The sequence below is a fragment of the Zonotrichia albicollis genome, chromosome 3 (assembly GCF_047830755.1).
Source record: "Zonotrichia albicollis isolate bZonAlb1 chromosome 3, bZonAlb1.hap1, whole genome shotgun sequence".
In the NCBI taxonomy this organism is placed as follows: domain Eukaryota; kingdom Metazoa; phylum Chordata; class Aves; order Passeriformes; family Passerellidae; genus Zonotrichia; species Zonotrichia albicollis.
This window is the reverse complement of record NC_133821.1, coordinates 43,434,422-43,449,862: the sequence shown is the minus strand read 5'-3', so window position 1 is coordinate 43,449,862 and position 15,441 is coordinate 43,434,422. Positions and strand designations below refer to the sequence as shown.

General features: G+C 41.6%; 1 protein-coding gene across 6 annotated transcripts in view; it reads right to left on the bottom strand.

The window, feature by feature from the left end:
- Positions 1-15,441, bottom strand: part of SDCCAG8 (SHH signaling and ciliogenesis regulator SDCCAG8) — a 106,574-nt gene that overhangs the window by 1,805 nt on the left and 89,328 nt on the right. For 5 of the 6 annotated variants that reach the window (XM_026795117.2, XM_014268954.3, XM_074537260.1 and 2 more), the window contains 2 exons: positions 4,643-4,769; positions 2,502-2,584 (listed from right to left, as the gene is read on the bottom strand). In XM_026795117.2, the coding sequence (XP_026650918.2) occupies positions 2,534-2,584; positions 4,643-4,769 (178 nt within the window). In that variant the 3' untranslated portion in view covers positions 2,502-2,533. Of the gene's footprint in view, positions 1-1,501; positions 1,533-2,501; positions 2,585-4,642; positions 4,770-15,441 lie in introns of all 6 variants that reach the window. The other variant, XR_001332890.3, reaches the window with a different exon arrangement.

Genomic DNA, 15,441 nt, shown 5'->3' with positions numbered 1-15,441 from the left:
TACACGTTGGAAGGGTTTGTAGGAGGGGAACTACAGATGCCTGACTGGTTTATTTTATTCCTGCCAGCAATATGGGAGGAGGGAAGAACAACTGACTTTCTGTTTGATTAGAAAGCACTCAGGTGGCTTCAGTGCCTCAATCCTCCATTGCATGGCTGTAAAACCCAAGGTGGAACTCCCAGCAGGGCCAGGCTCAACTTCTCAGCTGGTGCCCAGCTTTGTCCAGTAGCCAGGCACGGGACAGGACGTACAGGACTCCCACAGCTGCAGATGCACAAACACTGAGGAGCTGAATACTTGAAGCCTCATGTCAGGGCAGTCAGACATCAAACAGAGGTCTATCTTTATCCCTTCCTGTCATGGTTTAACTTGCATCACTTCACATTAAATTCCATCCAAGCAGAAGTGAAGATTTTCATCTGCTTAAAAAAAGCCACAACATCCACCAACTCCATCTGTGGACTGTCATTGGTTGTTAAAAGCACCTGGCAGAGACACCATCTTTATGCAGTAAGACTACACTAAAACAAAAGCTCTCTCCTAATAACCAAAGCAATCTTCAGGTCTCCTGAGGTTGAAAGCCATGTAAGGATCAGCTTGAATCACTTTTGACAGCAGAGATGGATGACCTACCTGTTTGCTGGAAATAAGGCTCCCCCTTCTGTAATAAATAATAAAAAATAAAAAGCAAACAGAGCACTTGGGAACACTGCTGCATTAACCACTGGGGTCTCACTGAAAATTCCTGCTGACACAAGAAAGGAAAGAAAACCCCTGCTCCAGACCAGCTGTAATTCTGACAGTGCCTCCTGCTGAGTGACTGGGGTGAGGATGGGAGCACAGGCGCGGGTGAGTACTTTAACTTCCTTTTAGAAGGAGGGTGATCAGCTCACAGACACGCTCACTGTGACAACAGACATCTGCAGGGAGGGAGGAGAGAGCTTTAGTGGCTCAGCCATACAGAGAGCACAGGGAGGGTGCAGGTTCCTGGCCAGGGAGAGGCTGGCTTGCAGGAGGAGATCTTCATGGGAAGTCAGAGCAGCAGCACAGGATGACAGCCCTCGCTGGAAGTAATCCTCAAGGTCCAAATCCTACCTGTCTGTGCTCTCACTGGCTCAGCTGGCCAGCAACCCCTTCTGGCAGCCGGGGGCTGTGAGGGGATTATCCACCGGGACAAATACTGATTTCTGTCAAACTGATGGACACCAAGGCAGATCCTGCAAGAGAGAGGCATCCCAGCTCTCACAGATACACTCATGCCTGGTGGGGGGTGCTGAGGTTTCCAGCAATCTCTGTTTAGATGTTTGTTTGCTTTCTGTGCACATTTATTTAGTATTCTCTATTTCATACCTATGTACAAAGGTAATTAAATACCTGTATCCTCCTGCCTTAGGGTGAATTCCACTATACAAGAGACTTTCAAAGGTAAACATTCCAAACCTGAGTGTTACAAAAACTTTCAAAATGAGAGGTGTAAATCCCATAATTAAAATTTGATTACCTTTACAAGGTCCTGAATATGCTCATGTAGCCTGTAAAGGAATGCAGCATTACAGCAGGATCAGGTACTTCTTTTATTATTTTTTTTCCTTTAAAACCCTGAATTTTCCTTACAGTATCAAATGAGTTTTCCAAGAAAAACATGCTCTCAACACACCAGAATGTAGCTGAATTGAAAGACCTTTTTTTTTTCTTTCTGCTGTCTTCCCCCCATACATGTAACACTAGAAATGTGTTAAAAAACATGTAACACTAGAAATAAAAAACTACAGTGGAAGTAATATGACTTTTGAAAACAAATCCTATCAAGGCTCAGGGCTTATTAGGTTTGTTGAGTAGGTCAGCTAGATTCAAGTAAATGATGCAATTTTAAATTCTTTAAACTTTAAAAGTTTAGTAACTCTTACAAGGCAGTAGGAACACCTATAGCTATGTTGCACTACTGTAACATGACAGCACTGCTCCAAATACAAATATCAAGATAATGTTTCTTTCAATGTGACAATAGCTGTTATGATTTATTACAAAACCATTTGCAGCCTTTCTGAAGAGATAGGGATGATTCAAGCTTCCTCAGACAGAAAATACTGGAAGCAACAAAACTAAGCATTCCAATCAAAAGACAAATGCCTAGTGACTATCCAGACAAAAAGTACCTGGCTTAAATCTGAGATCTTCCAGAAGTTCCCACCTAGCTAAGGGTTGTACATCCCCCTTTCCCTTCAACTTACATATTTAGGATTTTTTAAAATAAATTCTATTAGGTAAACTTGTATTTGCTATTGAGTGCTTGTCCTTAAATTTTTAAGTGCTTAAAGAGAAAAAATCAAAGCACAAAAAGCTTCAACAGTTTCAAATCCAAAAATGTTTCAAACACTTCCTTCTTCCTTTTGTCTTTTAAGTGTTTGCCAGATTCAACTCACATCTGCAAATAGTTTTAGTCGTGCTCTCCTTTCCTCTCCCCCCACTCTATATATAGGATATAGAAAAAAAATACCTACTTCTGCTCATTTCTCTTTATTCATCCAGGTTTTTACTTCATTCCATCTGTGTCCTGTTTGAGATCTGCATCCCATTTTTTTCCCTGAAATATGCAACTGCAGTTACTACAGGCTCATGTTCCAAGATACAATAGCACATTTAGCTTAGTGTATTTTACATAATCTTTAAAAGATTAGGTATGGCTGAGGCTTCCACCTCCCCTCCCCACAAAAGAACCTCCAAAAACTTTGTTAATTATAAACTGTATTTTACTGTATTGTTGGACAATATAGTAAAATGTGGAATATGAGGTCACTTTAACCTTTGATCAACATTAACTATGCAGTTGTTTGGTTTCAGTATTTCTATACTAACTAAAGCCAATCTTTCTGCAAAGAGCTTCCATTTATGGTGAACTGTTCTTCAGTTTCCTTAAACCAATTGTCTGATATTCCAAGCAGCACTTTTGGGCTGAATTCCAGTTCCCAGAGAACCACCATTGCTTTAAATATCTGCACATAGATTTTTAGGACTCATTCTGTAATAATTTTTTCTATCATTCTTCTTTTCTGACTGTTCTCAACTTAAAAAGTGTCCTCTGGAGCACAATTAACTTGTAATGAACATAAAGAAGGCAGCTTTTGCCAGTCAAGTATTGATAGGAATTTTAGTATTTGAATGATTTTTTCCTCTTTTGTATGATTTTTGTACTTCTGCCCAACTCCATAAAAACACAATCACTTCCAGATAAAATAGATTATCAATAACAAAATCCCTGTGGACCTTGTAAAGGCTGTTCACATTACCAAGAGTGCTTTTCTGAAAGCAGGAATTTTAATTTATTTTGGGAACAACCACCTCCTGAACCTCTCTTATAGAGAGAACACTATGGTTGCCCTAAAATTTGCCAGTAGTTACTACATGCTGATAACCATACACTGCCATAAGCCACCGAGTTTGTCTACTAGAACAGGAAGTCCTGTAAAGCTGAACACATGGACATGATTAGGGGCTTAACAAAGTATGGATTTTATTCTCCTAGGTTAAACATTTACTGACTTCTACAGATAAAAAGACTACAAAAATAGTATGATTTAAGTACTTTAAAGTTCTAAGCCAATTCATGTTCTGTTTACTGTTAGGTGTGCTACTAGACTAAATTTCCTACACTGAATGTCCTTTGTTACCATGTTAAGCAAACTCCAACTATCCTGGGCAAACTCACAACTTTGAAAGTTAGAAAGCATTGTAATTTGCTTTGTAACTAAGTAAATACACTAATTCAACCTTGAGTTTGATTATCTGATAGTTTTACTGAAAACCTCATTCTATGCTTGTTAGTTCTCTTCCTTTTTCTGAAAAAAAAGCGAAAGAAGAAAAAAGAAAAAACCCAGCCCTGCAGTCTTCTCCCTTATTTCCAAAGCACTTACTGGCCAAAGAACAGTGGCCAAAACAAAAAAAGCCAGAACAGCCCATAAGAAGCCACAGCTTCCTAGGGACCACTGGAAGCAACAATCAGAACTGCTGGAGAAGCAGAGATGTGATGATTGCTCAGGCAAGACTGATTGTACCTTTACCATCTCACATCTGGGTGCATGAATCACAGAATATCTTGAGTTGAAAGAGACCCACTGGGATCATCAAAGCTCAACTAGTGGCTCTGCACAGGACAAACCCAAGAGTCTTACCATGAGTGGTCATTGAGCAGCAAAAAAAAAAAAACTTTTAAAAATAAAGAGAAAAAAATCATTAAGTGATAGAAGGACTTTAGTCTGACAAATGGCAGTAAAACCTCTAAGCAATTATCAATGTCAAGTAACTATTTAAACATTAATGATGTTAAAGAACAGATTTCCCTTTTCTCTGAAAAAGCAACACAAAAACCTTCAGTTAAGAAGTTAAGAACTGTCATTGAGAATAACTTCTGCTTTTTTATTGTCACTTCAAAACACTTTTTTTCATTTAGTTTTGATTTAAGTGAGAGTCAGGTTCAGCTACCTTTCCAATTGTGTGAATTTTTATTTTATTTTTTATAAGGTAATGCTGTATTTAAAAGAACAACAGCAACAAAATCCAGCAGTTGAAATCAGACTGCTGGCAGATTTCTCTGCTAAACCTGCAGAGTGTTCCCCTTAGACTTTCTTTTCTTTTGGCACAGTACCTGTGTTCTCAGAAACTGCACCTCTTCTGTAAGCAGGTGCTTCTCTTTGAAGAGCTGATTCTGTTTGTTGAGCAACTCCACTAACTGCTGGGCAGTGGCCTGGCAGTGCTTGTCAAGCTGCTTTAACCTGGAAAAGAAATAGATAAAAGGGTTGCACAGCATCTGAAGTTGGAGTTCATGGAAAAAGCTTTGATCTTTGCACTGGTGGTGGCAGATCAGGCTGGTGGTTGGGCTGAGACTAAAGTATTACTCCTAGGATGGGCTTTAAATGTATTTTCACACTTTAAATTAGCACTTTAAAGGTCTGCACTTTTAATTTAGAAGCTTTATGAGGACATGACAGCAAATTTGCTTTGCTGTGATATCAGTAAAGATTGCAGGAGTGTATCCCAACACCTGTAGCTAAGCAAGCTGCACACTCTGTATCTGCTTCTGTAACTGTCTTCTTGAAACACATGCAGTAGCCCAGATTATAAAACCAAATGCCCAAATTCCCTGACAAACTGGACCTGAAATGACAAAAACTTCTGTTTTCTATCCACTGCTCTTTGCAAGCTGGTCAATGTCCAAAACTCATTACAGAACATAGCACTTATTTCAAGTAAGCTTAGTGTTAATTAAGCATGTCAGCATAGATCCTTTAACAGTCTAACAGGGATTCCTGGGGAAAGATGTAAAGAGTCCATCATTCCAAAGTCCCTCCTCATCAGGGGCTGCAAAACAGAGGGGAAAAGCTGGCAGGTATCAGAAGAAACATGCAGAGGCTTTCTGCTTACACTGAAAGAACATGTGCCTGAGTTGGGACAACAGTGCGGTAAGACAGGTCAACTGCACATTTATTTCTTTAATCACAAAAGCAGGTATCACTTGTTATTTCTCCAGTGACTGTTTATTACTCCTGGCATCCAGTCAGAAGCAATTTCCAACTAATGTGAATTTTACATCAGAACAATATTTTTTAGTAGATAATCACAGGTAGCCCATGCAAATTTCAAAAATATTACTGGACACAAGGCCTAGTGTGCTCTATAGTGAAGCTCTATGTCCTTTCAAATAAACTGCTGTGAATGGAAAAGTCTTTAATTATGGAAATAATCAATTACACTTTTCTGCTTGTAACTTCACCACCCATTGTTATATTTAGACTGTCTCCTTGAGCAGAGGGAGAAAGATGACACAGGCAGTGAGCTGGGTTTGACCAGCAGGCCACAACCTTATCATCTGTATCTCCAGTGCTTGACTGCAGGTTTAATAACGTACTGATCTACAACTCTGGGCCACAATGGATGAAAAGGGTGCAGTTCTAGTCAATGCAGATCTGGATCTGTGAATTCCCAAATTCTGTCTGCCAGTCTGCTCTCCCAAAACTGCTGCCAAGCTGGCCCTTGGTCCACACACTGGGACTCCCAGCCTGCTCTGCTGCGTTTAGCTCCTGAGGACAGGCTCTGGGCCCTCTCACAGTATCTGCTATTACGTGTGACATGTGCAGCACAGCCACACATTCCCATATGCATTGTATCTGGCCTGCCTGCTGATCTCGTAAATGATTCAAGATGAGAAATGAACAGCTCCACCCACATTCACTGTACTTCCCATATGTTACAACTGCACATCGATGCCTGCCATCATTTTTACAACTGGGTGACAGAACCTTCTGCACATTTTGCTAATACGAGTGAGGGAGGTTGCACGGTCGCCACGTTCACTTTGGCAACAGCACCTACCAGGCAAACGTACTGTGTCCTGAGTATCTAGTGACCACTGTGTCCCTCCTGCCTAAATGAGGTCATTTTTCCACCAAAGTGTCAAGATCTGTCCAGTTGGGATGGCATGCAGCTGCTCCCCCTTGGCCTGGCCGTGTTGGAGGACAGGGTCTGACACCATGCTCTGTCACATTACTTCAAGGCACAAGGTGAAAATGTAGCTCATGAACCATGGTACCATGTTTGAACTATCCACAGGACAGCCTGGCACTAAGGAGAAAGCTCCCAGTCAGTAGTAATAACAATATCCTTCACATAATTTCCCATTAACCACTTCAAACCAATCCCAATTTCTATATGGAGGCAGGAGACAGTTCCATGAGATGAGTGGTTCCACAGAAAGAGAACACAACCAAGGCATCACAAGCCGCAGTGAAAGTTTCAAGGTAAATGTTTTGCTATGATTCTCAGTACCTGGAACTCATAGGCAGCTTTATGTTAGAAGGGCTCCAAACTACTCTGCTTTTTTGTGCAATTACAACATGCAGAAGACTTCACATGGCAGTGAAATTTGCATCTGAGACTAGGCTATACCCCAGGCTGTCCAGAAAAGAAGGGAAAAGTGATAGATAGGGTTTTGTTACACTTTGACAGGTACAGCTAGACAATCACTGCAAGACCCTGCAGAAATGACGTGAAATATCAAACACAAAGGACAGCTTTGGCATCAAGGTGAATTCCACCTGCAGAATAAACTTCTGTTGCATCCAACACTCTTAAGTTGTACTAGCACCCACCATGTTACACTTCCCCTTATGTGTGGCCTACAGATAAAAACAAAAGCTGCTTTCTTTTCTATAACAACACATAGCTAAAGCAGGAGCACCCGCAGGACTCAGGCTGCAAGCTCCCTGTCCTGGGAGACTCAGACCCATTAATCCACAGGCAATCCACAATGAAGGTAAAAGCTGACATAAACTGTCAGCCCCCCTCTGGGTTTTAATGTTGATTTGAAGGAAATTAATATGCAAGGATCTGTGGGCAGTACCCAGTCACCCTGCAGTGGGTATCAGTCAGTCCTTGACATAGTAGAGGCATTAAAAGGTTATTTACTCTTTCAGCATAGTCAGGTTACTGATGTAAAACGTTTTCACTTTACTCCACAGAGCTGGATTTGCTGAAATGGCGTGATTGGATTGCAGCAACCTGCAGCAGTTAAATCACCAAATCCAATAATCATGCTGCATTTACTGGCACACATCTTAATTAGGTTTTAATACAAGTAATCTGATAACTACTTCTGGCCAGCCAGAGCGGAGCTGTCAGTGCTGAAAGGGCTGTTGTTGAGCAGCTCGGCCAGCGTGCTGCCGCGGCTGCCTCCCCGCTGCCCCTGCTGAAGCCCCCATCTGCCAGTTGCCATGGTAACACAGGCCAGCCCATCACCCCAGCAGTGGGTGCTGCGACCCCCAGGCACCCCAGGGCAAGGGCTGGGGCATCAGCCACACAGGGGGCCACCAGCACCAGGGCCACATCTCTGTGGGTGAGGGGGTGCTAGGCCTGGCTCCTGCTGTCCCCCAGAGTGACCAAAGCCCAGCACAACCAGCACACGTCATTGTGCAGCAAACTGCCCTTAAAATGCATTTGTCCTGTCAGGCCAAGAGTGTCAAACTATGAGTTTCTAAGGTTGCTCCTGCATTGCTCATTTGCCTAATGATCAGGGGTGGTTCCTGGTTCTGAGTGGGAAAACCAAAGACCACACTGGAGACCTCTGCCATGCTGCAGAGATGCAGCTGAAGGGTGATCACTATGATCACACTTAGTTCCTGACACAGATAGATCAGGCACTACCTGAGGTCATCTCCTGCTGAATGCAAGTCAGTGATCAGGCCTGCTTTACCTCTATGATGATCCTGGTGCCAGACTTGCTGCCATCAAAGAGTTAAGGTGTATGGCTGGTGCTCACACTGAGCTTGTTTCTGCAGCCACAACTAGCCCAACTGCTGTCACTCCCCACGCCCCTCATGGGCATGGTAGGACAGATCTCCTCTGCTTTCTTTCCACCTCAACTCTGCTACCTTTCTGCCTTCCCTTTTCATAGCAGAAGTGATGTTATTTTCATTAAGGCAGAAAAAATTATGTTCACTACCTCTTTGTATCTTGAATCAGCTCCGTGAACAACTAGGATGTTGAGACCAACAATGAAATTATTACTCACATGAGAAACTTCACTGTGGTTTACAGCACTGATAAAATCACACAGTAAATTTTGAGGTAAAAAAAATTAGTCTATGTATTTAGAAAGGCAGACAAATAGTAAATTAAACCCTGATGTTTCACTAGTGTCCTAAATTACTGTTTAATTAAGATCTTGACCCATACATCAGTGCCTTGAAACAACCTTAAGTGATGAGCATCTCAGAGAAGCCTCCACATGCTCCCAAAATTTAAATAGGAATATCTACAGAGATAACCTATCCTTTAATTGAACTGCATTCTCCCACCTGGCTTCAAAATCAAAACACTTGATGCACCTTTTCATGTTAATAAAAGATAAAAAAAAGCATAAGGGGAAAACTACACAGACCAAGAAGCCACCCTGTAACAGTGAGTAGGAACTAAAGATGGTGAATAAGCCTCCTCCTTTCTGTCACAGTGGAAGTCCTGACTTCTAACATGACACAGAGAGACAGTTCAGGGCATAGTAAAAAAGTTTCCATGGAATTTCCCACCCTCTGGAACCCCTATCATACTTCTGTTGCCACAAAAAGGACAAGACTGTCATTTGCTCAGGCAGAGCAGATCTACACCACTTCTAGGTTAGTAAGATAAGCACTTGCCCATGTTACAGGCAGAACAAACTCATCCAACTGATGTTAACAGATGGTAACTAGAAGTTAATATCCTTTGCACAGTTTGGAACTGGACACCTAAGGAGCAAATGTCCACATTTTACCATGAACCCCTTGACCCAGGTGGCTTTGTATCACTCATTTTTTCTTAAATTTTATATCTATTGGGTAACATTTAAATTCTCTTTTACTAAAGACACTCTCAATTTTTCCACATACTTTTAAAGTACCTATAGCATATAATTTCTAATAAGATAACAATATTTGCATGCCACAACAACACCTGCAAATAGGGTTTAATTAAAAGTTTACATAGGAGCTTCCCCTTTGTTTCAGATGTCACCACTGAGTATTAGAATATGTCCTCACTTCCACAGCTGGCCCACCAGGTTAAACAAATAGATCATGTAGGAAAGCTGAGCCTGGCTCTATTCCTGGGCTTCTAATAGCTCATGTCTAACATGCTGAAGAGAACATTATCAGCCTGCTCTTCAGCAGGGGGGTGTAGCAGCTGGGCTTGGCCGCTGTGATGACCACTTTTGGCCCTACTGGGTTTTGACAGGAAGGAAGCAATGAAAGAGAATGTACAGCAGGCTGGAAAATATATGGGTGAAAGCTTCACTAATGTCTATTTGTGTCAGAATCCCCTGGCTGAAGATGAGGCTTTTCCTCCTTTAAGGGAATAGTAAGAGCTTTGGTAGGAATATGAATTCTGGATCAGGTTTGCTCTAGAGAAGAAATAATTTGGGTTACTATTTTATGCTTTTAGTTGACAAGTATGAAGTAAAACAATTCTCTAGATCATCTAGGCTCGTAATTTAGAATGCTGAAAAATACTGTAGAAAAAAAAAAGAGAGAAGCAGGGCTCAAAGCAGATAATATTACAAAAATATATTGAATTGTATTGTCAGACTCTTTTTTTTTTTTTAAAGATGTTCACCTCTCTGATTTTGTTATGTGCCAGACAGAACAGATTTTGCACAATTTCTCAGTCATAATGGTAGGAGACACATACCCCACTAAAGTTTCAAAAGTGGTCTCCTCATGTTTATAAGATATGTATTTGTACTACTGAAACAATTTGCCTGTGCTTGTGTCACTAGTTACAACATTTTTTGTACTTTTGATAAACATGCGCTTGATTTCCCCTACTCCTTATTCCAGTTCCTCCTATTTTGTTTATTACCAGACAAACTGAACCTGTACAAACTGCTAGCTAGTGTCCACATAAAGCAATCACTGTATTCAAGCTGTAGACACTGAGAATTTTTAATGCCCAATCTGAACTCTTTCCTTCACAAATACTTTGCCTTTAAAAAGAAATTCCCAGCATGAACCTCATCAGAAGCGACATGTAACAGACAGTACATGTGGTGTCTGGGCAGGCAGCAGAGAATTGAAAAACAAGTCTTCACTTTTTCTATCCCATGGCATGTGCAGAATGTACATGTGGCCCAAGCTGACATCAGGCATTTGAAGCAAAAAACCTGCTAAAAGCATCAGCTTCTGTTAATTCACTTTGTCAGATATTGTCTTAATTAAAAAAAAAAAAAAAAAAAACCCTACCGCTAGGAAGGGCAGTGCAGCTGAGCTACAACTGCTTCAGTTGTTCTGACAGTCGCAGTTGCAGGCGCACAGAACAGCTCTGGGTTCGGCCCCCCTGCTGTCCTCACCCAGCCCAGACGCTGGGTGCAGCCAGCAAGGGCTGCAGGCACTGAGGTACCAGCAGAAAGCTTATCTCTCTAGCTATCAGTGCCTGTGTTGGAAAGGTAAAATGTTTCTCACTAGTGACCTTGCAGATGAGAGGCCAACAGTGCCGGCTACAGTCCTTCTCATTTGGTTATCTGTAAGGGAGTCTTTCCAATTTTAAGGATTACATATCACAGTCCTTCAAAACTATTCTGCAGCACAACCCCAAGGCTGCTGTAGTGCATATTTTGACTACTACAAAAATAAACTCTAAAAATATCAAACACAAATTGTTAAATATCTATGGAGGTTTTGCTTGTTAGTTTTGTTGCTTTACCCCCATTATCCTTATTTTCCACTCTAGAGGTGCCCCTCCTTCCAGTTCATTTCAAACAAATGATTTTCCCTTTAAGCTCTGGCAGGCAACACACATTTGCTTGTTTTTCCAGTTTCACAGAGGGTTATTGTGGTTTACATAAATCACAGTCAAACTAATGATAGTTGTAGGATTTGTACAGAGTTAGTTTTATGCTTGTGACACAGAAAAGGAGGAATATGACTTATATTGCTGACAGATAATTTTTTCTGTGCAGCACATTCAGATAGATGTCTTAACCACAAGGGCTCATTGCTCTCCATCCACACAGACCAGATTTCTTCCATTTGAGAACTTAGCCCAGGCTAGGCCTACTCCCCTTCTATTACAGCTCTAATTTCCAAACTTACTCTAGGAAACAAAAGGGAAAAAAAGGGCATAAAGATCTAGGGAATGGCTGGGAAGGAGGTCAAGGTGGGCAGAGGAGCCCAGGATGTGTGTGAGAGGTAAGAAAGGTCAGTGCTCAAGATCTGCATGGATACACCCAAGGGACCTGAGGAGGGTTTGGCCTCTGTTTGCGCTGGCTGGCCAAGCAAGCCCCCACCTGACAGGGAGCTGCTGCTGGCACGCAACACAGCACTTTGGAGCAGGGCTGTACACCTGGGGCCAGCCCCATCTCCCCACGTTCCCCAGTGCAGCCATAAACCAGCTCTGCTGAGACTGAAGGGAGTCACAGCATCAAATAAACACCATGGCGGGTGTAACACAGGAGACTAAAGATAGGGAAAATGGTAAGGTAATTTTGCACTGGAAGGGGCTGAGAGGAAAGCAGTTTCGTCCTGAGAAACCACAGGTTTATTTAGAAAAATTAGAAGAGCTGGAGAATCTGAGCAGTATTATCAGCCCACCTTCATGAAGCTCAGCTCTTGTGAGCAGAGTCCACTTGGTGTTTTGTTTTGGACTATATTTTAAAACTGCACATGAAGTTAGTGAAACCTGCAATTGCTTAGCAACACTGAAGGGAAGCATTTCACAGAAAATACATCTTAGAAATGCATTAGTACATTATAGACAGTATTACACTCTCTGTAAGAGACTAGCTATTTTGTAATTTATATGTGCATTAGTCCAACTGTGCTTTAATTTACTGCAAAGTGAACTTATTCATTGCTATGAAATAAGGGAATTTTATTGTTGTTTTAGAGGCAAATATCAGTACAGTTATCTTCAGGAAAACCATTAACCCCTCCACAATAAAGAATACAACTGCAACCAGGCAGTTTGGAGATGAGTATCAACACACCCAGATCACAGCCAGTGCAAAGGGTCAATAATGCCTTTCTGGTGAGAGCAGCTTAGCTTGTGGTTGAGAATAGCAGCTCCAGAGCCCCTGCAATAGCAGCACAGGGCTGTCAGCAATACCACACAAAACAAGCACTAAGGTGGCTCTAGCCTGGCTCTCCCATGTCACAGTTCAGCACATCAGTCAGCGGTCACTGGACCCTGCACAGACATCCCAGCTTGGTAAGAACACCAGCACCTTCCAGCAGAAAGATTCCTCCTATCCACATGTGCATGCACAGACTCTTCTGTTGCCACCACATTTTAATTATAGTGAAAAATTCTAGCTAAACTATCAGCTTTTCCTTTGCTGCAAATTGAAATAAATGTTAATAGCTTTCTTGACACATATTCAATGTCACTATATGAGAAGAATATTTTTCCCCTTGGATTACAGCAAAAGGTCTTGCTTAGTTTTTTTAGGCAAATTATACTCTTCTCATGCTACTTCCCCATGTTCTCATCTTTCAGTGGTAAGCAGTGGTAACTTTTATGAAGCAAACATTTAAACAAGCAAGCTTAGAGGTCTCAATATGCTTTTGGAAACTGAACATTCTCACTTACATAAATGAAAACTTACTGCCTTAACTTACTAGTAGTAAATTAAGAAAACAAAGCTGTGGCTCTTTGTTCAAAAATAAACCATGGGGTTTGTTCTTTTCAGTAGGGATAGAGAAGACAAACACATGCAATCTGAGAACAAGAGATCTACCTGCTATCAATTACTGTCTCTGTAGACATGGCAACCTCCGATACTGTGGCTGCAGCACAAACACATCATTACTTAAAATTTCTTATATGGGAAGCCCAGAGAAAATGCACATTTCTCTGTTGGTGAACTCACACATGAACATGGGCAGAAAGCAGTCGGGGTCTCTGGAAGGCAGTGAAAGCTCAGCAGGTGCCCCAAGAGATCCTGAGGTCCCCGCTGGGGCTCACTGGTCCGACTGCTCCTCCTCAGCAGCCACCACAAGAGCCTTCCAGGGAGATGCTGGTGGTCTTGGCACCACTCCTGGTGGACAACTGTCCACCTCACACCTGGCTCAGCCTTGGCTGAGGCGAGGTAATGAGCAGGCCGACAAAATGAACCCAAGCCTCGCTCCCGAGGGAGGCTACTTTTGATCAGTGTGGAGCAACATATGCAGGCTTGAGCAGGGGGGCACGCAGGCAGCTCAGGGAAAAGCGTGCGCTGCTGTAACTAAACTGCAGATTAAGCTGAGTACTGCTGTTTCCTAAGCTCCAGATAAGGAACCTTCTGGAGAGCATGAAAACATTAAAGCGAAAAAAGAACGGTAATTGTAATTTTACTTTTAAATTATTGTGAATCTAGGCTGCACTAGAGCAGCGTTTGTCCCAGTTTAAGGCAGTGTATTTTTCAGCAAAGATTCTCATAGGGAAGATGCTTCTCTAGTTAATGGTTTGTTTCTAATGTCTCTGAAACCATAACACTACCTGCTCAGCAAGTATTTACCAACAAATGAATGTTTGGGTGTCTCTCATGTTATCTCCTTACATAAAAATCATGATATTTTTATGATCATGACATGCTTAAAATCTCTTCAAATAAAATAATCCTAATTATTGAACTTCTGTACTGTAGCATCAGGGTTTGATTTCCTTAGAAACAAATGTTATCAAGGAGAAAAAAACTGCATTTACAGGTCTACTAAAAGGCCTGATTTCATTGAAACATGCAGAGGAATTTAGAGTTCTATTCTCTGACAGTAGAGAAATGACTAAAATCTATTTCTGTTACAGATCTGGATACAATAGCTTTCATCTTGATCCAGACATAACTCCTATGAGCTGTAATGTGAACTACAGACTCCTGTAAAGCACACAAAACCCCATGAAATGCTCAATCCTGTGTTGCTAAAAACTAAAGGAGTTCTGCCCTTAACAGAAGCAGGCCCTTGTTTGCATAAAGAGCACCCTGTCAAACAGAATACAAATGCCAAGCTGGTACATTATAGCCACAAGCACAATAGCCCCATTCTTTTTAACTAAACAAATCCTAGAGAGAGCAGTTTCCCCCCAAAATCTTGGCATCAGTGACAAATTCAGTGAACTGATGTCTCAAAGTGTTCACGAAAGACCACCTTTTCTGCGGGAAATTTGCAGAGGGGCACGAGCTTTTAATTTCAAAGAGAAAGGAACTGTATGTTTTCATTGTAAAAAACGAGAGTGTGAAAAAATCCTAAGCACACAATAGCTCTCTTTCAAGTATAAAGTTCAGAATTACATCTCCCAAGTTTCCTGTACATTAAAAGAAGAACACATAATAATGATCTAAAAATCCTTCACAAAAAACCAACAAGCAAGGATGAAGCAGTACTCGCCTGGGGGCCAATTGCCTCTCCAGCAGCGGTAAGGCTGTTACTAGGCTTGCAGTACCATTTGTTCCATTACACAATCTCCTGAAGCCTTTTACAGAGAGCTAAAACAACTGCCTGTACCAACACGACACATGGCTTTCCATCCCGACTCTTTGCTAATCCAGACGCTCCAACCATCTTTCTTTAAGATGCCATATGGTTGGCAGAAGCCTGTAGATCTAGCAGCACATCTGCTTGTATGTTACTTCTCCCCTCCAACTCCCCCTCCACACCACAAAAGAGAGAGCAAATAATTATTTTACATGTAACCAATTAAACTGCATTTAAAGAAGACAGGGATTATTTAGCTCTAGATATTTAAAAAATATAGATTGTCGCAGAAGATCATTTGTCTCTCGGTGATTTGGGAAATACAGTGAAACAAAACAAAGAAATGAAAGGCACATGGGCAAAATGATCCCTGCATTTGAATTATTTAAATGACTGCCATTCAGACCTTATGCCCGAAGATTTATTTCCCACATTAGTGTGCCACTGAAGAAGGGATTGAATTTGCTCTCTGCTT